This window comes from Cervus elaphus, chromosome X (genome assembly GCF_910594005.1).
Source record: "Cervus elaphus chromosome X, mCerEla1.1, whole genome shotgun sequence".
NCBI lineage: Eukaryota > Metazoa > Chordata > Mammalia > Artiodactyla > Cervidae > Cervus > Cervus elaphus.
This window is the reverse complement of record NC_057848.1, coordinates 34,752,322-34,778,097: the sequence shown is the minus strand read 5'-3', so window position 1 is coordinate 34,778,097 and position 25,776 is coordinate 34,752,322. Positions and strand designations below refer to the sequence as shown.

The following is a 25,776-nucleotide window of genomic DNA, read 5'->3' as shown; positions in this document are numbered from 1 at the left end:
CTGTTTGTGTCCTCTTTGATTTCTTTCATGAGTGTTTTATAGTTTTCTATGTATAGGTCTTTTGTTTCTTCAGGTGGATGTACTCCTAAATATTTTATTCTTTTTGTTGCAATGGTGAATGGTATTGTTTCCTTAATTTCTCTTTCTGTTTTCTCATTGTTAGTGTATAGGAATGCAAGGGATTTATGTGTGTTAATTTTATATCCTGCAACTTTACTATATTCATTGATTAGCTCTAGTAATTTTCTGGTAGAGTCTTTAGGGTTTTCTATGTAGAGGATCATGTCATCTGCAAACAGTGAGAGTTTCACTTCTTCTTTACCTATCTGGATTCCTTTTACTTCTTTTTCTGCTCTGATTGCTGTGGCCAAAACTTCCAAAACTATGTTGAATAGTAGTGGTGAGAGTGGGCACCCTTGTCTTGTTCCTGATTTCAAGTGAAATGCTTTCAATTTTTCACCACTGAGGGTGATGCTTGCTGTGGGTTTGTCATATATAGCTTTTATTATGTTGAGGTATGTTCCTTCTATGCCTGCTTTCTGGAGAGTTTTAATCATAAATGGGTGTTGAATTTTGTCAAAGGCTTTCTCTGCATCTATTGAGATAATCATATGGTTTTTATCTTTCAATTTGTTAATGTGGTATATTACATTGATTGATTTGTGGATATTAAAGAATCCTTGCATTCCTGGGATAAAGCCCACTTGGTCATGGTGTATGATTTTAATATGTTGTTGGATTCTGTTTGCTAGAATTTTGTTAAGGATTTTTGCATCTATGTTCATCAGTGATATTGGCCTGTAGTTTTCTTTTTTTGTGGCGTCTTTGTCTGGTTTTGGAATTAGGGTGATGGTGGCCTCATAGAGTGCGTTTGGAAGTTTACCTTCTTCTGCAATTTTCTGGAAGAGTTTGAGTAAGATAGGTGTTAGCTCTTCTCTAAATTTTTGGTAGAATTCAGCTGTGAAGCCATCTGGTCCTGGGCTTTTGTTTGCTGGAAGATTTCTGATTACAGTTTTGATTTCCTTGCTTGTGATGGCTCTGTAAGATCTTCTATTTCTTCCTGGTTCAGTTTGGAGGAATCAACCTGCTTGACTTCAGACTCTACTACAAAGCCACAGTCATCAAGACAGTATGGTACTGGCACAAAGACAGAAATATAGATCAATGGAACAGAATAGAAAGCCCAGCGATAAATCCAGGAACCTATGGACACCTTATCTTCGACAAAGGAGGCAAGGATATACAATGGAAAAAAGACAACCTCTTTAACAAGTGGTGCTGGGAAAACTGGTCAACCACTTGTAAAAGAATGAAACTAGAACACTTTCTAACACCATACACAAAAATAAACTCAAAATGGATTAAAGATCTAAATGTAAGACCAGAGACTATAAAACTCCTAGAGGAGAACATAGGCAAAATACTCTCTGACATAAATCACAGCAAGATCCTCTATGACCCACCTCCCAGAATATTGGAAATAAAAGCAAAAATAAACAAATGGGACCTAATGAAACTTAAAAGCTTTTGCACTACAAAGGAAACTATAAGCAAGGTGAAAAGACAGCCCTCAGATTGGGAGAAAATAATAGCAAATGAAGCAACAGACAAAGGATTAATCTCAAAAATATACAAGCAACTCCTGCAGCTCAATTCCAGAAAAATAAATGACCCAATCAAAAAATGGGCCAAAGAACTAAACAGACATGTCTCCAAAGAAGACATACAGATGGCTAAAAAACACATGAAAAGATGCTCAACATCACTCATTATCAGAGAAATGCAAATCAAAACCACAATGAGGTACCATTACACTCCAGTCAGGATGGCTGCTATCCAAAAGTCTACAAGCAATAAATGCTGGAGAGGGTGTGGAGAAAAGGGAACCCTCTTACACTGTTGGTGGGAATGCAAACTAGTACAGCCACTATGGAGAACAGTGTGAAGATTCCTTAAAAATCTGGAAATAGAACTGCCATATGACCCAGCAATACCACTCCTGGGCATACACACTGAGAAAACCAGATCTGAAAGAGACACGTGCACCCCAATGTTCATCGCAGCACTGTTTATAATAGCCAGGACATGGAAGCAACCTAGATGCCCATCAGCAGATGAATGGATAAGGAAGCTGTGGTACATATACACCATGGAATATTACTCAGCTGTTAAAAAGAATTCATTTGAATCAGTTCTAATGAGATGGATGAAACTGGAGCCCATTATACAGAGTGAAGTAAGCCAGAAAGATAAAGAACATTACAGCATACTAACACATATATATGGAATTTAGAAAGATGGTAATGATAACCCTATATGCAAGACAGAAAAAGAGACACAGATGTACAGAACAGACTTTTGGACTCTGTGGGAGAAGGCGAGACTGGGATGTTTCGAAAGAACAGCATGTATATTATCTATAGTGAAACAGATCACCAGCCCAGGTGGGATGCATGAGACAAGTGCTTGGGCCTGGTGCACTGGGAAGACCCAGAGGAATTGGGTGGAGAGGGAGGTGGGAGGGGGGATAGGGATGGGGAATACATGTAACTCCATGGCTGATTCATGTCAATGTATGACAAAACCCACTGCAATGTTGTGAAGTAATTAGCCTCCAACTAATAAAAATGAAAGAAAAAAAAAAAACCTAAACACACACCTATCTGTAACCCATAAATTTCATTCCTAGGTATCTGCCCAAGGGAATTGAAAACACATGTTCACAAAGACTTTTACAAGCATATTCATAGCAGCTTTATCCATAAGAGACCCAAATTAGAAATAGCCCAGGTGTCCCTCAACAGGAGAATGGACAAACTGTGGAATACCCAGACAATGAAATACTATTCAGCAATACAAACAGACTACTGATATATGAAGCAACATGGAAGAATCTCAAAAACACTGCATTGAGTTTAAGAAACCGTTCATAAAGAGTACATATTGTATGATCATATTCACACGAAATTTTAAAACAGGTAATACTAGGGCAGAAAGATATCAGAATAGTGACTATCTCTAAGGGGAAGTAGAGATCGGGGTGGGGAACAACTGGGAAGGGGAATGAGGGAAGTTTGTGGGATAATGATGTTTTATACCTTGATAGGTATTTGGGTTATACAGGTGCACATACTCATTTGTCAAAACGCAGCAAGTGTACACATAAGCTTTGCTCATTCATTATATGTAGACATCACATCAAAAGAAAAAATAGATCCAAACTCTAGTAAATGATATGTATGCTGAAGTTTTAATGGGGAAGAATGGTGTCTACAACTTACTTTGAAATCCATCTTTGAAAAGATGGATTAATTGATGGACAGAGAGATGGATGGAGGAAAAAACAGAAATACATAGTAATGCAAGTATAGTTAAATGTTTACAAAGGAATATAGGTGGTAGATATATGGATATTCATTTTTAAATTCAAATTTATGTTTAAACATTTTCATAATAAAATGTTGGAAAATGCAATAATCAGCATTATGTGCTGAGAAGATCTTGGGCAAGGGTAGGTAGGTAAAAGGAGAGGAGTAAAGGGATCAGAGTTTAGATCCTGGGTGAATTAGGTGGAAATGATATATTATTAACAAAATATAAAACCAAGGAGAAGAGTCAATGTTTTACATAGCATAAAGAGAAGAAAGAAGGAAGATAAAGATGAATTTTATTACAGACAGAGTGAATCTGAAATAAAAGAAAGAAAGCCAAATTAAACTGCCTAGCAAGTAAGTAGAGGCCAAGGCCAGAGAGATTTAGAAATCATCTACATAAAGTTGATATCAACTTTTAAGGAAGAGAAAAAGAACAGAATGAAGTTGAAGATCTTGAAGACTACCTTAGGGGCTGAAAACAAAACAAAATAAAATAGAGAAGCAGCTAAAAGAACGAATGGAAAGTTATATCAAAAAAGAAAACAAAACAAAGTATAAATAAGCTACAAACAACTTTCAATTACAATTCTCTTTTGGGATACACTGAGGGGTAACAAAAACTTCCAACGGAAAGCTATCCTTAGTTTAATTAAGGAAATTCAAGGCAGACCAGACCTCCCCAGCAACTCCTCTCCCAAAAATCTTTTCCAATTCCTCAAAATTCAGTTGGAATCCTAAATATCAATAATGCAACAATTTCATGTACTTGTGGTGGGCATTAAATAAAAGAAATGGAGAAAATTTTGTTATCAACTCCTACTTTCCAAGAAAAATAGTTGAGAACAGATACCCAGCTGCAAATCTTCTTTAGGGCAGACATGCAGCTACCTTAGAAAAGCAGCATGAGTCAGCTCAATCATCCTCTTCTCGATGATGCAAAAGATATTCTCAGCTTTCAGTTGCTCCTTTCCTTAGTCATTTCCCCAGCACTGCTCTCAGTTTCCATTTGGTCCCCCCACCCTACCCTCATTGGTCAACCAAAGAGAGATATACTCTAAAATTAAAGAGAGAAAAACAGACCTAAATAACCCTCACCTAAGTGTCAAAATCTACTTACCTTGAGGCAGATCACTGCCACTTGGATCACAGGAATAAGGTGGAAGTGGTGGTGCTAAGTTTGAAGCCTCTCCTACCTCAAGAGGAGGAGGAGGGGGTGGTGGTGGTAGTGGAGGAGGTGGAGGTGGTAGAGGGCCAGCAGCAGCAGGAATAGGAGCAGAGAGGTATGGATAGGATGGTGAAGCAAACACTACAAAAGAAACAAAACAAAGTATCGATGCCACAACTGTAACACCTTATAAGCAGTAGCTCATCTATTTCTTTGGTGTTCTCAATTCCAACAAGCAACTCTCTAAGTCTTATGGTTTGACTTAAAAACAAAAACTTAGACAGTGAACTGTCCAGATTCTTTTAGACATGCCAACTGAAAACGAGTTCAACATAGGTTATTTTGAGTTAAGGAAATTACTTGACATTAAAAGGAAAAAAGAAAACTGAAGCTACAAGGTTTGACTACCAAGATTTTGAACAGGTACATAAACACTATTAAGGCAAAATTCTCACTTAGCTTAATACAAAGGTAAGGATGTTTTCAGCCATATGTAAAAACACAAGACGTAGACACTAATAGGAAAGACTAAATTGCACAGATTACAAAGTTAAGCAATCCTTGAAGATTTCTACTTGGTAGTATCAGAGGAATATAGAGAACTCTAAATCATAACAGTTCCATTTGTGATGACCTACAGAATCTAAAACAGACAGGCTACATGAAACTACCTTATTTCCTTTAATTTTCTGTAACTGTTACTATAGTTTAGAAACAAGACTCATTTAGGAGTTTCACAGTTTTTGACATAAGAAATTTAAATACAATTTTGTTCAAATATTAATGTGTTCATCTATGATGATAAAGGAAACAGTGAAGCTCCAACCCAGTAAAAATAAATATCTCCATATATACATACTATGTTAGATAAATCTGTTAAATTTTTTGAAAGATTATTGATACAACCTTTCAAGTTTAATTGAACATCTTAGCTGACTTAGAAATTCAAGTACTAAATTTTATCATTGTGTTACCTGTATTATAATTTTAACCTTCAGAACTATAGACAGTTTAGGCTCAGTAGTCTATAAAGGTTTAAATTCAGAGTTTTAGAACACTTAATTTAGTGTAAGTGTTGTCCACATAAGCTGAATTTGTTATTCTGGTAATTTAGCAAAAGGAATTTAAGGCCAAGTATCAGAAGTAATCCCTATAGGACCTTCTAGAACTAACACCAAAAACAGATGTCCTTTTCATCATAGGGGACTGCAATGAAAAAGCAGGAAGTCAAGAGATACCTGGTGTAACAGGTAAGTTTGGCCTTGGAGTGCAAAATGAAGCAGGGCAAAGGCTAACAAAGTTTTGTCAAGAGAACACACTGGTCATAGCAAACACCCTTTTCTAACAACACAAGAGATGACTCTACACATGGACATCACCAAATGGTCAATACCAAAATCAGACTGATTATATTCTTTGCAGTTGAAAATGGAGAAGCTCTACACAGTCAGCAAAAATAAGACTTGGAACTGACTGTGGCTCATATCACGAACCGCTTACTGAAAAATCCAGGATTAGACTGAAGAAAGGAAAACCACTAGGCCATTCAAATAAAACCTAAATCAAGTCCCTTATGATAACACAGTGGAGGTGATGAATAGATTCAAGAGATTAGATCTGGTAGACAAGAGTGCCCAAAGGACTATGAATGGAGGCTACATTGCATTGGAGGCAGTGACAAAAACCATCCCAAAGAAAAAAGAATTGGAAGAAAGCAAACTGGCTGTCTGAGGAGGCTTTACAAATAGCTGAGGAAAGAAGAGAAGCAAAAATCAATGGAGAAAGGGAAAGATATACCCAACTTAATGCAGAGTTCCATAGTATAGCAAGGAGAGATAAGGTGGCCTTCTTAAATGAACAATGCAAAGTAGTAGATGAAAACAACAAAATAGGAAAGACTGAGATCTCTTCAAGAAAACTGGAGATATAACAGGAACATTTCATGCAAGGATGGGCACAATAAAGGACATAAACAGTTTCCTGACAGAAACAGGACCTAACAGAAGCAGAAGAGATTAAGAAGAGGTGGCTAGAATACACAGAAGAGCTATACAAAAAAGGTCTTAAGGACTTGGATAACCACAATGGTGTAGTCACTCACCTAGAGCCAGATATCCTGCACTGTGAAGTCAAGTGGGCCTTAGGAAGCATCACTACAAAGTTAGTGGTCGTGATGGAATTCCACCTGAGCTATTTCAAATCCTAAAAGATGATGCTGTGAAAGTGCTGCACTCAATATGCCAGAAAATTTGAAAAAACTCAGCAGTAGCCACAGGACTGGAAAAGGTCAGTTTTTCATTCCAATCCCAAAGAAAGGCAATGCCAAAAAATGTCCAAACCATAGAACAACTATGTTCATCTCACATGCTAGCAAGGTTATGCTCAAAGTCTTTCAAGCTATGCTTCAGCAGTATGTGAAGCAAGATGTGCAAGCTGGGTTTCAAAGAGGCAGGGGAACCAGAGATCAAATTGCCAACATTCACTGGATAATGGAGAAAGCAACAGAGTTCCAGAAAAACATCTACTTCTGCTTCAGTGACTACACTAAATCCTTAAATGTGTGAATCACAACTGTGGAAAACACTTAGAGATGGGAATACCAGACCACCTTATCTGTCTCCTGAGAAACCTGTATGTGGGTCAAGAAGCAATAGTCAGAACCTAACATGAACAATGGACTGGTTTAAAATTGGGAAAGGAGAAAGACAAGGCTGTATACTCTCACCTTGTTTATATAACTTATATGTGGAGTACATCAAGTGAAATGTCAGCTTGGATGACTCACAAGCAGGAATCAAGACTACTGGGAGAAATATCAAGAACCTCAGATATGCAGATGAGTGAAGTCACTTAGTCGTGTCTGACTCTTTGCGACCCCATGGACTGTAGCCCATCAGGCTCCTCCGTCCATGGGATTTTCCAGGCAACAGTAGTGGAGTGGGTTGCCATTTCCTTCTCCAGGGGATCTTCCCAACTAAGGGATCAAAGCCAGGTCTCCCACATTGCAGGCAGACACTTCACCGTCTGGGCCACCAGGAAAGCTTAAAGAGCCTCTAGGGAAGGGTTAAAGAGGAGAGTGAAAAAGCTGGCTTAAAACTCAACATTCAAAACACTAAGACCAAGGCATTCAAGTCCCATCATTTCATGGCAAATAGATGGGGAAACAATGGAAACGGTGAGAGATCTTACTTTCTTTGGCTCCAAAATCACTGTGAACGGTAAGTACAGCCATGAAATTAAAAGACGTTTGCTCCTTGGAAGAAAAGCTACTAACAAACATAGCATATTAAAAAAGCAGAAAAAAAAAAAATAAAAATAAAAAAGCAGAGACATCACTTGCCAACAAAGGTTCATTTAGTCAAACCTATGGTTTTTCCAGTAGTCATGTAAAGATGTTAAGAATTGGACGATAAAGAAGGCTGAGCACCAAAGAATTGATGCTTTTGAACTGTGGTGCTGGAGAAGACTCCCGAGAGTCCCTTGGACTGCAAGGAGATCAAACCAGTCAATCCTACAGGAAATCAACCCTGAATATTCATTGGAAGAACTGAGGCTGAAGCTGAAGCTCCAGTTCTTTCGCCACCTGATGCGAGGAGCCAACTCACTGGAAAAGTCCCTGATGCAGGGCAAGACGGAAGGCAAAAGGAAAGGAGGGTGGCAGAGGATAAGATGGTTAGATAGCATCACTGACTCAATGGACATGAATTAGAGCAAACTCTGGGAGATAGTGAAGGACAGGGAAGCCTGGAGTGCTGCAGTCCATAGTATCACACAGATTTGGACAGGACCTAGTGACTTAACAACAACAATATAACCTTTATACAGCTACAGGCCAACAGTTGAAGGAAATGTAAGTCTTAGGGCGATTTAAAACTTGATAACTAACTCTTTTGGGGGTGATGAAACTGTTCTCTCTTGGTTTTGGTGGTGATTGTACAATGCATTGTTAAAACTCATAGAACAGGGCACCAAAAATGAATTTAACTGTACATTTAAAAAATTTGTTCAAATAACTTTTGATTTTGGAGTTTTGTCATGCATGTATAAATCTCCACTTTTACAGTTTTAGAAGAGGAATTTAATTTTTAGAACATCTCCAAATGCTCTAAGGACTTTATGGATTTGTTTTCTATAAAATAATGGCTTCAACAAAGCCTCACTCATTTCTTCTAAATTAGCACTCAAACAACACCATTTTTTTTTTCAAAAAAAGCAACTGAAATGAGTTCAATTAGCTAAAAAAAGTAGAAGTGATTATGATTACAAGGTAAAAACCAACTACTAGACATACAAGTAGCTAAATAAGTTCTCATTGGCCTGAGAGAATCAAGGACAGAAGAAATTTGGTGGTTACTTTGTCTGAACTCACCTTTATTTTAAAATGCCTATTATAATATACTCCATAAGAACTTTTAAAACTTTCAGTTGCTCTAGAGATGCATGAGCATCTCATTCATAGATTTAATGGGGCTCCAAACAGGCTTAACAGGTATAGTTCAAAGAAGGGACCCAGAAAAATGGAAGAAAACTTTTCTAAAATGTGAATGAAAACCAATGAAATGCATTTAGAAAGTTTATTTACTTGTCCATGCAGCTGCAGGCTGCTTCAGGACATTTCAGAAGAGAACGTGAAGATTTGTATTCTCTAGAGATCAATGGGCAGGGCCAGGACCAAAGTGCAGTGAGGTGCAAAATTTAAAGGGCCATCAAATTAAAATAAAAAAACAATCCATGATTAATAAAATATCAAAATTTTAAGACAGGATCCAAGCTTGTACTTGCATGACCTCAAGAGTGACTGCCTCACTCACCTCATGCTAAGTCTGGCCGAGAGTCCTTATCTTTTTAAATGTTTGATACTTTGTTTATCATGGATTCTTTTTTTTCATTAACCTTTTTTTATATAGTACATTAAAAGTGTTATTTATTTTGATCCCTAATTTTTTTTAACACTCCCTTAAATTTTGCACCCAAAGCAAGTGAGTCACTAGTTCTGGCCTTGGCAAAAGACTTGGAAACAGTTACCAAAACAATCAGTTAACAGGATTTAATGCCTATGAAGATACTCATAAAAGCAATCATAGCATCTAGTTACCTGGCAGGTAAGAACTGACTTAAAGGAAGATGGGATGGGGCTGCCAGACAGACACATGTGAAGAACAAGGGGAAACATGAGTTTATCTAGAGGACTGACAGGAATGATAAAGAACAACTAAAAAGCAGTCATTACCTATTAGAGTTATAGCTGAGGTTCACAAGAGACACAACAAAAAGTAAAACGCAGGCAACATACATTTTTGGAAATATCTACAAAAAATACAAATCTGGAATTTACAGAATAGTTTTCAATCATTCTACATAAATGGGGTATTACAATGTTTGATTCACGTATCGCTTGTTAAGCTCAGACATCTGCTAGAAGCAGATAGCCAACATTTTCCCTTACTATTATTAGCATGCATACTTGCTAAGTTGCTTCCTTCGTGTCTGACTCTGTGCGATGCCATGGACTGTAGCTTGCCAGGCTCCTCTGTCTATCGGATTCTCCAAGCAAGAACACTGGAGTGGTTTGCCATGACCTTCTCCAGGGGATCTTCCCGACCCAGGGATCGAACCTGCAGCTCTTAAGCCTCCTGCATTGGCAGGCAGGTTCTTTACCACTAGAGCCACCTGGGAAGCCCAACAATTATTAGCACAAAGTAATAAAATCATTGTCTACATTAACACTTTCAATGGAAAATTTCTGAGATCATTAATGTATATATACACACACACACACATACATAATGTTTTGTTCCAGGCACTGTGGCTAAGCACACAATTTTTACATTATAAATAAAACAGATACAGAAAACAAATCCAACAAATTTGTTTCAAGTAGACACTATCCAGATTAAGAAAGAAAAGTTTGCCAGCCATTTCAGAAACATTCCATGCACCCCATCACAATCACCACAGTCTTGAGTGCTGTGTGCTAAGTTGCTTCTGTCACGTCCAATTCTTTGCAACTCTATGGACTGTAGCCTGCCAGGCGCCTCTGTCCATGGGATTCTCCAGGCAGGAATACTGGAGGGGGTTGCCATGCTCTCCTCCAGGTTATCTTCCCCACCCAGGGATCAAACCCTTGTTTCTGGCATCTCCTGCATTGGCAAGCGGGTTCTTTACCATTAGTGCCAGCTAGGAAGCCACTACCACCCTCTTACCCCACCATAATCAATCATTATCCTGACTTTCATAGTTATCACTTTGCATTTTCAAGCATTTTGTCAGCCAAATATGCATCCCCAAGGAAGTTTTTAAAAATTGAGATCCTGAATCTCTTTCAATCTCTTGGTCCTTTTCCCATCCCTGTCATTTCAATTTTTCTTTCAAGGAACCCTTGACTTGTTGAGTTTCCCAGTCTAGATTTTGCTGATTACATACTCACTGAGTATTTCAATATGTTCTTGTCTTTCCTCTAAATAGACAACTAGATCCAGAAGACTAGATCAGACTCAAGATTGATTCCTTTAATAGTCTATAGGTAATGTCTCACTATCTTTGCAGTCTTAACAACTATTGCTGTTTAATGTGCATCCACTCAGTCAGTAAGGACTGCAAGATGAGCATATTCTACCACTTCTTTTTCACTAATCAGAATACTAATATATAGAAATACTTCCCCTCATCTACTATTTGGTTATTCCAGTAGGAAAGTTCATATAAGAAAGGTAGGATAAATACTTGATTCTTTCACTATATTGTCCAGTTTTCAAGAAAGCAAAATTATTTCATATCATTCTCTTGAGAACCAATTTTTTTCAGTTATATATATATATATTTCAGATTATTTTCTATTATATGTTATTACAAGATAGTGAATAGAGTTCCCTGTGCTACACAGTAAATCCTTGGTTTTTTTCATTTATTTTATGTATAGTTGTTTGCATCTGTTAATCAAAAGGGAACCAATTTCTAAAATATCATCAGGAACTTTTAAATATATTTGGTATGTTCCAACCTATTACAATGATCATTATTCAAGCTCAAAATGTTGCATCTCTGGCCAGTGAGAACCTCTCCAAGATGGCTCTTGAGTCCTTCTGACATGACCCCAGTACTCTTTGGTAGCTTCCTTGCCATCTAGCATGACAAGATGATCCAGGTTCATCTTGAACATTTCCTGCCCAAACCTGGAACCAGAAATTTCTCCACAAAGCTGTTTGCTTTTAAGTGAGAAATGGTATTTCAGTGTCACAAACTGAATGCTAAAGATACTCATTGTTTCTAGGCCTTTTCAGTAGACAGAGCTAGCAAATAAATTTAAAGATAAAATAGTTCAAGTTCATATTGATATTTCCAATTCAAATGTAATATAATACCATAAAAGCTTTTCTTTGGCCTTTTTAGTATCTATCTGTATTAACTTTCTTCCATACTGAGACCTGGCATGCAAGGACACAGGGGATAAAATTGGAATATCCCATAGTCACGTATTGTAGCTGACATTATAATCTCTGAATAACAAGTTAAGTATAGATGCTATACAGAACCTGATGTGTTTATTGAAAGCATTAAAAAATGCTTGGCATATTGTCTCTCAATTATGCTGTTTTTAAAAATAGCTATACTATATCTACATTGTTCAAATATAAGGCTTTTACATAGTGTATCATCAACCTCTCAGCCTTTATTTTGTGTAAATACATATCTAATATTCAGAATCAAGTCTTATGTTGATGTCTCTGATTTAGTGGTCTAAAAGTCAAAATTCATTCTTCAATACTTTGTCCATCCAATACAACTTTCCTTGGCAGAAGTATTCTGTATCTGCACTGTCCAATACAGTGTACTAGCCACATGCGGCTTTGAGTACTTGGTATGTGGTTAGTGTGACTGAGCAACTGAAGATTTATTTTACTTAACAGCAATTATTAAAGTGTCCTATGTGGCTAGTGATTACCTTGCTTGACAGCATATCTTTAGTAGATTTTTCAAGAAGTACTCATGAGAACAATATTCTCTGAATTCTTATATATTACCCTTTAAGCCTGAAAATGTTTGGTTGGATATAAAATCTTTGGTTCACATATTCTTTCATTAAATGTCACTCCATTTTCTTCTAGCTGAAGCACTGCTGTCAAAGTTGGATCATTATCATTTTATTTCCTTTATGCTCCACAGGCTCTTTTACCTAGATAAACAAAGCACTTTCTTTAAGTTCAGTCGTTTTACTAGAATATCCTGGTGTTGGTTGTTCTGGCTCGGTATTCTCAGTTATTCTGAGTGTTGTTTCAGTATGTGGTTCTAAAGTTTTTTTAATGTCAGGAAAATTTTCTGAATTGTAGTTTTTAGTACTCTCTTCCCTTACGTTGGTTTTCTTCTTCAGAACTTCTATCAGTGCTGGATATCCTTTGCCTAACTTCAATATGTCACTTTTGAGTCTTTATCTTCATTTTTTTTTTCATTTTAGATTTACCCCTTCTTTTATATCTTTCTCTTAAAGCATTATCTATTATATATACTCAGTCATGTTCTTTGTAGTTTAGTCTTCATTACCAAAATGACTTTCTTCCATTTCTAATGCTTTTCTGAGTTCTTTCACCTCCTCTGAATTTTTCTAATCCTGATTTATTATGTTGTAATATTTTGTATTATTTTATTAATGTCTTTATCTCATATTGAAATAGTTGTTGGTTAAGTTCTGTTTAGTGTACACATTTATGACATGCTTTTACTGTCTACAGGGATATCATCATTTTCCCCTTAAAACACCTCTGTATATGTATATGTAGGGCTTTTCTTTCATTCATTTTTATGTGAAATTATTTTTCACAAACTCTGAAAGGAGATGGAATACAAGAAAGCTCTTCTAACTTCATATGGCTCTCAGCTGCTTTTTATATAGTGCTTAAAATATGACTACTTTCTAGTATTCCTTGGCTCTGTTCTCCACAACTTCAGTCTGGACCTGCTCTTTTCCCTATCCTCAACAGTTCTGATTCCACTCCCAGCAGTTTCTCCCCAGTAAGGAATACTATCCAAAAGGTAGTCCTGCCAAGGTCAGTTTTGGGAGTTCTCAGGGGCCAAACTGTTCCAAGCCCTTCAGTCCCTTTACCATGTACCCAAAGCACTCACCGAGTATTGGAGAGGTCAAATCCCTTCCCAGTCTTAGCTGCTCGTTCCAAATTGGCTGCCCCACTTTCCAGTGAATTCTTATTAGCTCTTTCAGGGTTCTTCTGTTCTCAGGTCCATCAGACAACATCCCCAGTGCTTCTGTCTTCTTGCTCCCACATAGACCCTGACAGCATGCAGGCCTCGTGCCTGGTGGTTTGTCCCTACCTGCTTAAATTTTAAGGTTCATGGAGAGACCTTGTCACCTAGTTTTGTTGTTAAGCATTGTCCAATGGGTTCTGGTTTTGCCATTTCCATTTTTATTTGGTGACAGAGACTGAAAAGCTATGCTGTGGTTGCCACCACTTTCCCAGAATTCTGCTGAGAATTTTAAATTATATTAATGAAATTTTACAATAACTTAATAAAGTGGTACTATGAGTACCTCCAAGTTTACAGGTAAGAAAGATTCAATAACTTGTCCAAAGTTACATAGCTAGTAAGTTGTAAAACCAAGATTCTAACCTAGATCTCTTAAATTCTAGAGCCAAACTTTTCATTCTGTAAGAGTGTGAAACACCTCTACCTTAATTTTAGTATAATAAAACTTAACTCAAAATTTGATAAACTAGTACAAGTCCTCTAAATTTTCAATGGGGTAGCAAAATGATAGCTATGAAATCATATCAAAGCCAAATATGCAAGAAAACAAACTGAAACCCTGACTCTCAAATCTCATGGATTCCTCAACTATACAACATACATTATTAAGTAGGTTAAACAAACTTAAGACTGGAGATTCAAGTAATTTCATCTAATCACTAGAATTGCTGTATGTGCATGTCCACAAATAGAAAAAGAGGCTTCCAAAGTAAGCAACCACTAATAACCTACCTGGCCTGCCTTGTGTAGGTGGAGATACAAATAGAGGCTGTATAGCATTCTGTGAGGAAACTGAAGTGGTACTACTAGCTTGATTAGCGGCTGCACAGTTAGGTAAGACTGGAGCTGGAACATTATTGGCACAGGAAGCTGCAATTGCTGCAGAATTTACCATCACCTGTAAGTGTGGAAGAAATTTTAGAACTCTTTGGTTTCTCAAATAAAATTAGTCTCTTATCTGATCCTAAATTTCAGGAAATAGTATTCTGATAACACCAAGAAATCAATCTTCATGTAAACCTAATATAGAAAGGTTATTTCTTTTAGAAGATCCCAGATTACTTTAAGAGCTTTACTTTTTAATATTTTTCTTGAAAGGTAATGCATTATTATTATTCAAAAACCAAGTATAAAATTGTATATACAATGAAAAATTTCCCTCCAACCCCTGTCTTCCAACTGCTTAGCTCCTCTCTTAACAAACAAGTAACCTCTGGGTTTCTTGAATATTATCCAGAAATTTATACTGCATTTTTAACATACATATATATTTCCCCATACAAACACACTTAAAAAAGTGTTCTTTGCTTTTTTAGAAAAACTTCATGAGACTGCAATTTGTTTTTCTGATTAGGCCACAGCACCCAATAAAGGGCTGTGCACAAAGAGATGTTCAATAAATGATAACAGCTTCTTCTTCTTCATGAATACCATCCTTACTTGCAGTCTCCATTTTCTTATTACCCATTGCAATGTGGTTGCTACCCTCTCTGGTTCTCAGAAATTATATTCAAAGTCACAGTGATCTCCATGACAACAAGTCATAGTAGACTCTTTCTAGTCCTTATGTTGCTTGACCGCTTGGCAGCAACTGACATGACTATTCATTGCAATATTTTCTTCCTGGACTTCCATAATAATACACTCTCCTGCTTTCCTCCCTCCTTGGTTATTCCTTCTCTACCCATTTTTAAAATGGTGATACACAGGCTCTGTTCTAGAAGTTCTTCTAACTCTTCCTTTTCCCAGGATGATCTTACTAACTCCTACGGTTTCAGCTACCTTTTTGGTGCCAGCTCCCCATTCTATAGGAAAGCTTTACATTTTAATTTCCAGGAAATGACAGACTTGACAGGAAACTGACATTAACTCATTCATTATGTAAGAGTTTCAGAGTAGACAGACTATGAATAGTTTAGTGTCAGCACGTAGAAGAGTGTCTGAAACAGAGTAGATGATCAATCAATTTGTTAATAAATTTACTAAATACTGTGCCAGGCACCAGGAAGTATAAGAATACTTAACATAAGAATATAAGCAGCTTCTTTGAAGTATAATGAAGGGAAAAGAGAACAAAAAGAAAAAATTCATTTTCCTCTGTCAGGCCACTTCAACTAAATGCAAAATAAAACTATAAAGATTACCTTCTGGGGGTAGTTGTATGAGGTAACTGTGTCCTGAGGAGGCACAGAACATGGTCTTCTAGCCTGAAGAGACTTTAATGAATACACAAATACAAATATGGGGAAATCAACATGTTAAACAATACACCAATAAAAGATCTGCTTTGTTTCAACATCTCCTAAAATTAAGTGAAACTGATCTGTCCTAAAAGTATTCAGATTTGGAAATGACTACTATGATAACACTCCAAAAGGCATCACTCTAGTGCCTGACTAAGGTGACTGTTCTATTAGGTTGGTGCAGACGTAATTGCGGTTTCAGACTGTGAATTTTAAATCATTGTAAGTAGGTTCAAACACATCTTTATTCATCAAAACAGGAACCATTACAATAAACACATTTTTGCCAATGAGAAATAAGCTTGCTTATTCCTTTAGCATAAAAATCTGTGCTTTGGGATTTGACAAACTCTGGAAAACACTTTCTGCATCCTACTGGTTGTGGAAGTGTTTTCCCTGCAAAACGTTGTCGATATGCTTGAAGAAGTGGTAGTCAGTCAGCAAGAGGTCAGGTGAGTATGGGAGACGAGGTAGAGCTTCAGAGCCCAATTCATTCAACTTTTGAAGTGCTGGTTGTACAACATGTGGTTGGGCGCTGTCATGGAGAATGCAGCCCTTTCTGTTGACTGATGCCAGCTGCAGGCATTGCAGTTTGCAGTGCATCTCATTCATTTTCTGAGCATACTTCTCAGATGTAATGGTTTCGCAGGGATCCAGAAAATTATAGTGTATCAGACTGGCAGCAGACCACCAAACAGTGACCATGACCTTTTCTTGGTGCAAGTTTGGCTGTGGGGAGTACTTTGGAGCTTCTTATTGTTCCAACCACTGAGCTGGTCATCACCAGTTATATAAAATCCACTTTTCATTACATATCACAGTCCAATCAAGAAATGATTTGCTGTTGTTGCACAGAGTAAGAGAAGATGACACTTCCAAACAATGATGTTTTTTTATTTCAGATCAGCTCATGAAGCACCCACTTATCACGCTTTCCCACCTTTCCAATTTGCTTCAAATGCCAAATGACCACAGAATGGTTGACACTGAGTTTTTCAGCAATTTCTTGGATTGTTGTAAGAGGATCAGCTTCAATGATTGCTCTCAATTGGTTCTTGTCAACTTCCGATGGCTGGCCACTATACTCCTCATCTTGAAGGCTCTTAACTACTTTGCAAAACTTCTTGAACCACCACTGCACTGTATGCTCTTTAGCAGTTCCTGGGTCAAATGCATTGTTGTTGCGAGTTGTCTCTGCTGCTTTACAATCCATTTTGAAATCGAATTAGAAAATCACTCAAATTTACTTTTTGTCTAACATCATTTCCACAGTCTAAAATAAAAAATAAACTGCACAACAAGTCATTAGAAAAAAACAAAAACTGAGAAATGCACATTAAAATCATGTATAACACAACCACATTTATTTAAGAATGTATTCCAGTACAAAGGCAAATTTCAACAACACAAAAACCGCAATTACTTTTGCACTAACCTAATATGTCCTACTGTAGAAATCTTGATCATATCCAAGTCTAGTCGCAATGCAGATACTAAAATGTAATGGAGGACTGTAATTTAAACACTTTCTCAGTGTCCTCTCTTGCCATAAAAACTTCAAAATCAGTAGGACCAGCAACAGTGTTGCTAAAAGAAAGAAATCCATCTAAAGATACAGCTTGGGACAAGGGTAGATAACTGGTCAGATGCATCCTACAAGCAGGATGTAGTATAACCCAAACATCATTCTCCTATGGTTCAAGACCTTGTCTTTGTGAAAGCAAAAATGATTTTAAAGGACTCAGAATTATGCATGACAGACTGTCATGACAGGAAAATAAACTAGCAGCAGAAACTGGTACTCATAGCAAGAACACAGAGGAAATCAGGGGAAGTAATCACAGGAAACAAGAGGAACCACAATGTGACAAAGACAAGCACAACTTAACGTGGACTAAAGAGTGAACATTTCAAAAGTTTTGTTTCAAGTATAGCACAAAGTGAAAGTGTTAGTCACTCAGTCGTGTCCAACTCTGCCACCCCATAGACTGTAGCCAGCCAGGCTCCCCTAATCCATGGAATTCTCTAGGCAAAAATACTGGAATGTGTTGCCATTCCTTTCTCCAGGGGATCTTCCCAACCCAGGGATCTAACTCTGGCCTCGGGAAGCCCCAAGTGCAAACCAAATACCTGCAAAAAAGTGAACTCAGCCCTGGCTCAGAAGGCCCAGTGTGAATTCCAAACAATTCTAGAGAAGGATTTAGGTGAGACTTAGGCGTGGAAGTAAGAATAATAAATGCTGTGGTTAGAAAAAGAATCTGTGCCTGGAAATCTTAAAGTCCTGCAGAGGTCCTCTCCTCTCAGAATGCTGTGGAAAAATTACTTAGAAACTTGATGACTGGGGCATGGGGGCAGAACACATCATGAAGAGATTGAAACCTACTGGGGATGTACGATAAAGTAAGTTCAGAACAAAAAGGAAGATGTAACAAATAAAATTAAAGAGACAAAAAGAAAATGTCTACTCTTGTCATCCCTGAAGGTGAGATTTTCACTTGCTTTTTCAACTTGGGTGGCTATTTCAAGAAATGGTATAAAAAGCATGTAATACTGAGAATAGTAATGACAGAGGGAGGGGAAAAACTGTTTCTCTAGCAGGGGGAAAGGAAGGTAAGAAGAAATAATGGGAAGAGAATTATATATCACAGTTTTCTTCACCTTCCTAAGATGTAGTGCCTAAACAGTAAAAACAAAAATTAAGTACATGAAGCTATCTATCAAAATTTAAATTAATCACAGAGAACAGAAGGTAGTCATTCAACTTCTTCACAGATATTCCAATTCTCCTCCCTAGGTACATGGGTATGTTGTTCTTCCTGGCCTCATCTAGTTAGGTATGCCCTTGTGGCTTGTTTGGACAATGACATATGAGCAAAAATATTGATACCCAGTGTTTAATTTCCTTATCTTCAGCTCTGCCAAGATGACTATGAAAGTACATGGTCCATCAGCTTGGGTTCTTGAGTGACTCTGATGAACAAAGGCCTGCTACCAACCTGCACTGGACCTATAACATTAGCAAGAACAACTGTGTTAAGCCGCTGAGATTTTGGGCAATTGCTGCCACAGCATAACTTAGCTTGACCAAAACAGTAACTGGTAACTAAAATTAGGGTGCTGCTGTAACAGAAACTTGACTTGAGAAGATTATGAACTTGTAGCTCTTAAGGGAAGAGGTTTACGAAACAGAACATTAGTTTTGTGTTTTGATTACTGCTGGCAGATTTTAGCAAGGTAGTTTAAGATGTGTAAGGAAAAGTAGTTTGTAGGCAGGAATGAAAGGGAATAGAATCCTTGAATACTGGGACTTTTAGGGTTTGAAGAGGTAAGTGCTTCAACTCAAAACTGTAAAAGATAAAATTGATAAATATTTTGAACAACAAAGAGAAGTTAAAAGCTGGCCTTGAAGCAAGATTGAAATCATTAAAATATGACTGCACTAAGGTATCTCAAACCAGGAGTACAATTAAGGATATAACACCCAGTGAGTCCTTGCACTTGGACAAAATGGCTCATGGGAAAGTATTCAAAGGTTATGACTCTTCTATCAATGACTGATAAGCTCAAGGTATTTGCACTCAAGTAGAGAAACAGGGATAAGAACGTGAAGGAATGTGTGTCTTCGTCTCTCAGCCGTGTCCAACTCTTTGTGACCCATGTACTGTAGTCCACCAGATTTCTCTGTCCATGGGATTTTCCAGGCAAGAATACTGGAGTGGGTTGCCATTTCCTCCTCCAGGGGATCTTCCCAACCCAGGGTTGAACCTGTGTCTCCTGTGTCTCCTGCATTGTAGGCGTATTCTTTACCCGCTGAGCCATGAAAGGAATAAGAATGCAAAGAATTATAGCAAATCTAATGTCAGTATGGCTACTGGCACATGAAACTAACAGGAATCAGAGAAGCTGTACAATAAATTAATCACACAGCCAAGGAAACCATGAGAACTAAAACTATCCAATTAAAATTAAAAACCAACTTTGGGCTCTCAATTTCCTATGAGTAAGAAGCAGTGTGAGGAGGCTGCTCAGCTGCCAACAAGGATTATTCTCCAATGCCTACTTCAAATATGACCAAGGAAGAAAGGGCTGTGGCATAATCAAGAGCCCCAGTAAACAATTAACCAGGGAGCTTCTCCAGGGAACAGTCCCAATGTCCAGGATGGGGGCCCTCAAAATGTCTGTCCAGCATTACGTCAGAACTGTTACAGGCCAGTAACTGTTTCTCCCATTCTCCCTGGATCTGATGGGAATTTTAATTGCAATTTTTTAGTCCCTGCTCTACCACTGTAAATTGGGTATGTAGGGGGTAAATAACTTTGTATCTTTGGTTTTAGGACTCCAGATCAAGAGGAACCACATCTGGATCCAATACAAAGAGTACTACACATTTTCCAGAAACCTTGGGCTCTGAGTTTAATCACACTGAAGGAGATTTTGGGGTTGCCTCCTTTGAGGTGGAAGGAAGTAATTGGTCTGTGTGAGGGAGTTTCGTTGAATGTTGTAATCCTTAGTGCTATTAAAATATTTCCAGGTTTTTGACTTCCAGGCACAGAGAAGTTAAGAGTCTCAAGGGAAACATGCTCAGTCCAGTGAAAAAGAAATGGAAAAGTAAGTAATACGTGTCACCTCCACGTGGAAGCTGTAAGAGTCAGTGTACCATTCACTACCTTGTGTTTCCTGTCTTACCAATCATGAATGGAGCTTCCATCAGCCTAATCCCCTAAGCAGAGCCCTCCTGAAGACCTACACTACACAAGTAGCATAACCCAGAAAGAAACTTTTGCTATATTAAGTACCTGAGATTAATGACCCATGACAAAAATCCTCTTAAAAAATCATCACTGCCAATGTTCAAATTTCCTCTTGTATCAACACATATTAGGAACATCTAGGATAATTTCCAGAAAAATGTGATCTTAGATGAGCTAATTTCTGGGTCTCAATTTCTTCATCTACAAAATCAGAATGATACCCTAATACTTCACAGGACTGTTCTGACTTAAACACATTTAAGTGCATAGCTCTTAGAACAGTGCTCTATTACACAGGAGTTATATGTGTTTGTGACTATAATTAAATACCTACCAAGTTTGCAGTAGATTCAGCTGTGCTATAAACACCTGAAGTATCATAGTCTGGTTCTAGAAGATATAACCAAAGTATAATAATGAGCATTATTTTATAGTTTGAAATTTTATAAATAATGAATATCAGATCTCACTGACCTGAAGGATAAATATATTCTTCATGATATCCCCCTAGAAAAAAAGACAGAAAAAGTGCATCTATGTAGAGCTTTTTGCTCAGCAGTATCAGATGGCCAGCACTTGCTTTTTCTCAAGTTTTATGGGTACATGTTCAGAACTAAAATGTACACATCCTTGAAACAAGTGATTTAAAGCTTTCATACTAGTCAACAGATATTAAAATCAGACTGGCTATAAACAGCACAAATTTCTCCTTTGAAAATTCCCTTGGTTCTTAAGAGTTCAGGCAGACGTGAAAAACCCAGCTCTGTCCAATTCTGGCAGTAGATTATGGTGATTAACTTCACTGGCTCTGAAGTTAGGACTGTCTAGATTTGAATCTTGAATAACTGTATCACTTTAGGCAGGTTATTTAATTTCTGGCTCTTCATTTCTTCACTGTAAAACAGGGATAATAGTACCTAGCTCATAGTGGGGTGAAAAGAACATAGCATGATGCTTGACATATAGGAAATGGTGATTATAAAGTAATGTGAGTATAATAAACCAACAGGTTGCTTAGGTGAACATTAAAGGAATATGTCATGCCTCATCTGTTTTTCAGCCTGATACAGGTAAATAATACATTGAAAATCAGTTTGTTGTCAGAAGATGGCTTAGAGGACTGAAGTACTTTTCTCTAAGACTGCTATCTCATTGAAACTCAGAGAAAATCAACCTTCAGTTGGACCACTTTCCACCAAATAAAACCTCAAAGGTCAAAAGTGGATTTGATTATTAAACATGTCACTTGTCAAATACACAAGCAGGCAGCTCCTCCAGAAAACAGGATTTAAGGTGAGAAAAAATACTTGGTTACTCTAAATATGCCACTATAGGTGAACAGTACATCTGAAGGTACCCACCACGCTAAAAGAAATAGACAAAGGGTCATCCTGAGAAAAAGAGCAGCGAATACACATACATAAGCACAGGCATACACATGCATGTAAAAATTCTTCAAAGATAATTCTTGGGCTAGATATTTTGTCCTAATTAAATTTTTAAAAATATCTATTTTCTTCATCATAAATTGCAGCAAGAATATAACAAGAAAAGACGCTGACCAGTAAGTCAAATCATTCAAAGGGATGCTGGGGGGATAATGGAGAATGACCACTAATATAGGTAAAAGTGTTAGTCGCTCAGTCATGTCTGACTCTTTGACTTCCTGGGCTATAGCCTCTCAGGCTCCTCTGTCCATGGAATTCTCCAGGCAAGAATACTGGAGTGGGTTGCCATTCCCTTCTCCAGGGGATCTTCCCAACCCAAGAACTGAACCCAGGTCTCCTGCATTGCAGGCAGATCCTCTACTGTCTGAGTCACTGGTGAAGTGAAAGTCATTCTGTCATGTCCAACTCTTTGGACCCCATGGACTATACAATCCATGGAATTCTCCAGGCCAGAATAAAGGAGTGGGTAGCCTTTCCCTTCTCCAGGGGATTTTTCCAAGCCAGGGATCAAACCCAGGTCTCCCACATTGTAGGCGGATTCTTTACCAGCTGAGCCACTAGGGAAGGCCACTAATGGGTAGAGGGTTTCTTTTTCTAAAATTGATTGTGATGATGTATGAAACTTCATGACTATACTGAAAGCCACCATTTTCACTTTAAACACTGAATTGTACATGTTAGGTGAAGTGTACAAATGTGTCAGTTATATCTAAGTAAAGCTGTTATAAATAATTAAATCTCTGCCATTTACCAAGTATATGATTTTGGCTATATGTCATTTTCCCTTTGAATCTCAATTTCCTCATATATAAAACAAAGATACACATTCCTCAGAGGGACAAAGTATTATATTAAATTTTAAATATAATTGCTTAGTACAGTATATGGCCATTAGAACTCAATGAATAGTAATGTTTACAGATCAAATAGATTTCTTCAGGAAAAGAAATTATTTCATGGCAGTCTTGTAAAACAACAATCACAGGAAAAATCTAAAGTAATTATACAAATGGTATGGACAACATGAACAGTTCCTTACTAATAAAGAATAGATATTTCCAATACTGAAATCTCACCAAATCAACACTCACTGAAGACCTATCAGAGAACTTAACATTTTAACAATGTAGTGGTCTTACAGAAATAGAAGTCTGTCTTTCTGAAAAATATCAAAACATCTTCAAAATCTAGCAAGCTCTGATAGAAGAACTGATAATTTTCAAAATGAGCTGCCAGAACAGAGTGGGAACCTTTCCAAACCAAAACTTTAGCCCTGTTGTGCTCATACCACAAAAATCATCTTTTTAAAAAATACTGAACTGTAACTGACTCACCACCGTCACTCTGGCCATCACCCTCCTCTGAATTCAAAGGCTGTTTGCCTGAGCTATGTCCTTGCCTTGCAACACAGTATCTCGAAGAAGCAGGAACCATTGTAGAGGGCCCTCCATGATTCTGTACCAAAGAGATACACACAAACACAGTGTCCCTATATAGTCAGAGAAAAACCTACAATTATTTTAAATGTATTTCAGAATCAAAAATATGTGAGGAAGTAATGATCAAGAAAACAGAAAATTTTAGCCCATACTTATATAGGCAAGTCCACCTCTACACCTCTTCTGTAAGAACAGCTTAAAAAATTCCCCTAATTTTTAAAAGCTCTAAGACAAAAACTCATGTTTTCCAGGAAGGGCTTTATTTGGTAATTTGCAAAATAGCTAAAATTTATCCACATTACCTTTACTTAAAAAAATAAAAGAGAAAAGTAAATAGCTTTGTTAGTAAAATTTTGAACTACTTACAGGTAAAGCTGGATACGCAGTCTCATCCCCTTCTTCAACTTCATAAAAAGTAATGGTTTCTTCCAAGCCCCTGGGCATCTGTCCATTCTCTGGAGCAAAGCTAAATTGGCACTCCTTATTCATACAATGCATCTGGCGGTGACTACGTCTAAAGGAACTTAAGAAGTTTGCAGAATGAGAAGAGGATAAAAAGATTAAATATGATACTAACTTGTTTCTAAATTTATAAATACTAGTTCAAATGCCTCAATGTTGACATTTTAAAAATATTAGTTCATATATTTATTGCATAGCAATGAAGTCAGACTCACTAATTTTCTTTAACCTTCCACATTTAAAGTTCACTTACCGAGATCTATAGGAGAAGTTATCATAGCTCTGGCAGCACCTTTTACCTGGACCAGGGTAAAAACCAACTTTAGGGCCTGCCATGTTGTGCCTGTTTATAAAGCGAGATGAATCCCTAAGAATAACGGGGGGAAAAAAACAAAACTCTTATTTACTAGTGCTTGAGTAGTCAGTCTTTGTAGTTAAATAGAATTAACATATCTTTCTAAAAACAATCAAATAGAAAGAGCTTTGCTTTCCTCACTACTGACATTAGTACTATCCATTGTTTTTAATTGAAGTATAGCTGATTTACAATGTTGTATTAATTCCTGCTGTAAGTGATTCAGTTATACATATACATACATTCTTTTTTCCTATTCTTTTAAATTATGGTTTGGCCTACTCATTATTGATAGATTCAGTGCCATATACATGGCACTCAGCTTGATGGCATTCTATCTTCTAGCATCTTTTCAACTGCTCCATATTCTCCTAGACTGTGAGAATACGAGTCTTCCATAAGTTTCACAAGAATTTAAGTATACATCATTGCCATTCTCTATGTACTTTCAGGTAGAGATTATAAGAGAAATTTAAACTATTAAGATATTTCTAAGTTCCAGCATAATTCTGCCCAGGAATTATTTCCAATGTCTAAACAGAGATGTACATTATCTTCAAAGTTAGTTAAGACCTACCTGGGCATCCCATATCCCCGACCTTGTCTCTGAGATGAATGTTGAGGATGAAAATGTTCATTAGACATAACATTGCCAGCTGTCTGTGAGTAGTGCATTGGAGAGTCATGCCCATAATGCATACTGTGCTGAAGCCTGGGTGGGAGAAGGGGTTCTGCCCTGCTGTAAGCCATAGTCATATAAACCTCTTTCCCTCTAACTTTCTTGAACATCTTCTTCCGTTGCTTCATGTCCATCTCTGACATAGCTTTCAAGAAAACAAAGCAGTAAGCAATTAGCTTCATAACCAAAGCAAAAGGTCCAAGGCATCCCACAAATGTCTAGAACACTCAAGATGTTTTTCTAGGAAATCCATATGAATACAAGGGAAGAAATTTCTGTATTTTCAAAGGATGTACTAGGTGTTCCATTTGGAAGGGCAAAATGAACAAGTAACTTCTGTATCAATGGACATCTCAACACTATCTTTAGTACAGGCAACTTTTGTCATCAAAACAGAGTCAGTCATTCAATCTCCTATGTTATTATTATCCAAGAAATTATGCCTATTAATATCTCTGGTTGCTCCATGAGATGCTTTCCTAGTTCTTTGAGAAATCTTTTCCTTTCAAGTTTTAGAGCTTAAAGTCCACCCCAGCTTAAGCTTAAACAAAGTCACCTACACAGTATTTCTCAGCTAGGGACAATTTTGCCCCTTCCCTCCTTGT

General features: G+C 37.4%; 1 protein-coding gene and 1 pseudogene across 1 annotated transcript in view; both read right to left on the bottom strand.

Annotated features, from left to right (window-relative positions):
• ALG13 (ALG13 UDP-N-acetylglucosaminyltransferase subunit) overlaps positions 1 to 25,776 on the bottom strand; it is a 75,089-nt gene that overhangs the window by 8,301 nt on the left and 41,012 nt on the right. Inside the window, 9 exon segments of the mRNA XM_043895316.1 lie at positions 4,492 to 4,680; positions 14,527 to 14,692; positions 15,939 to 16,010; positions 21,123 to 21,178; positions 21,263 to 21,295; positions 23,571 to 23,691; positions 24,042 to 24,198; positions 24,391 to 24,504; positions 25,070 to 25,316. Of these exon segments, the coding sequence (XP_043751251.1) occupies positions 4,492 to 4,680; positions 14,527 to 14,692; positions 15,939 to 16,010; positions 21,123 to 21,178; positions 21,263 to 21,295; positions 23,571 to 23,691; positions 24,042 to 24,198; positions 24,391 to 24,504; positions 25,070 to 25,316 (1,155 nt within the window).
• LOC122689362 lies at positions 16,043 to 17,250 on the bottom strand (annotated as a pseudogene).